This window comes from Orycteropus afer, unplaced genomic scaffold (assembly GCF_000298275.1).
Source record: "Orycteropus afer afer isolate SDZICR_OR568_19922 unplaced genomic scaffold, OryAfe1.0 scaffold00909, whole genome shotgun sequence".
NCBI lineage: Eukaryota > Metazoa > Chordata > Mammalia > Tubulidentata > Orycteropodidae > Orycteropus > Orycteropus afer.
Genome location: NW_006922496.1, coordinates 379,890 through 381,365, shown reverse-complemented (window position 1 = coordinate 381,365; position 1,476 = coordinate 379,890). Strand labels below are relative to the sequence as shown.

Genomic DNA, 1,476 nt, shown 5'->3' with positions numbered 1-1,476 from the left:
CGCTTTGGGAAGCTGGCAGACCAGTAGGCTTCAAGCCCAGAAATGAGCCAGCTTTCCTACCCCCACAGCTGACATTTGTCAGTCTCACAGAGAACCTTAGTAAACTTTCTTTTGCTTATTTGCCCAAAAACAAACCAGAAACCAAACTCCCCGCCATCAAGTCGATTCCAACTCATGGTGACCCTCACTGGGTTTCTGAGGCTGAAAATCTTTACAGAAGTAGATCGTCCCATCTTCCTTCTGCAGAGCGGCTGGTGGGTTTGAACTGCTGACCTTCTGGCTGGTCAGCAGCTAAGTGCTTTATCCGCTGTGCCACCAGAGCTAAATATGAAATCATAGTGAATATGGATATCAAATTTGAGATTGAGATTTGTTGTATCAGAATGTTAGAGCTAGGGAACATTGAAGTTAGGCTTTTCAGCCTCTTGGTCTTATTGAAGAGTTAACTGAGGCCCATAAAGGTTAGATGATCAGCCCAAAGTCACACAAGGAATTAGTGACAAAACTGCAACCAAAGGCCTGGACTTCTAGCCCATAGCTCCTCCATTTACCCACTTGACTATACTGAGTCCCCCTTCTGCCACCCATCTGGAGTATGCATATGTCATCTGCCAAACTTCAGTGAATCCTGGTTCTTAGTCTATTTTAAAACACGAAGGAGACACATAAATAATTCGTAATAAAATCTTAAGTTGTAAGCCTGACAGATTTCCACTGTCACTTCCTAAAGTTTAAAGAGAACACCATACAATTATAGAGGCTGTTGGTTTCTTCACTTTCCTGGTTCCTTTGTCTACCTCTACAGCATCGGGTCTGAACACTGCGTCAAGACTCTCCCTCCCCTGCCATCCCCTCAGTACATGTGCTCATACAAGAACCAACTAAGAGACTAGTTGGCCACTTTTCTTCTGAAGTCTAACTTCTGAAGAATCTGTATTTTAATTATTGATGATGTGTGTAGGGTGTTTGCATGTCATGCATTTTTCCTAAGTTATAGAATGATTTGCAGTGAGGAAGAACATTTCATAATACCACTGTGTTTAATCCTGGAGAGTGAATTAATTTGTCTACCTCTGGACTGATTGAATTGTGGCTTTTGCCTAAAATGCTACCTAGCCAAGATTTCTGCATATGATTTCTTCTATGTGTTTATTTTGTCTGGTTTATCATTACTGTGCTTTCTATCCCATATGGCTTCTTAGGAGAAGATCTCTTCTAGATAGTTTGCATCTTGGCAATTCAGTTTTCTATTGTCACTTTTCTTTAATTGCATGATATACTAAATATGAACTTGTGCCACCATTAGAGTAATGGGCATATGTTCATGTAAAAGGTGGGACTCACAGAACCATTTACAGTGAAAACTATGAAAGCTGGAACTTGACAAGAGTGCCTTGTTTTTCTGGGTCTTGCAAGTTTTCCATCTTACCACTTAACTCTCTCTCCTTTTAGTGGAATATACATGTATTTTTTTTT

General features: G+C 40.6%; 1 protein-coding gene across 1 annotated transcript in view; it reads left to right on the top strand.

The window, feature by feature from the left end:
• The first annotated feature begins 601 nt into the window (after positions 1-601).
• The window catches only part of TSPAN7 (tetraspanin 7), a 40,553-nt gene continuing 39,678 nt past the window's right edge, over positions 602-1,476 (top strand). Inside the window, exon 1 of the mRNA XM_007958299.2 lies at positions 602-621. Coding sequence (XP_007956490.1) covers positions 602-621 — 20 coding nt within the window. The remainder of the gene's footprint in view (positions 622-1,476) is intronic.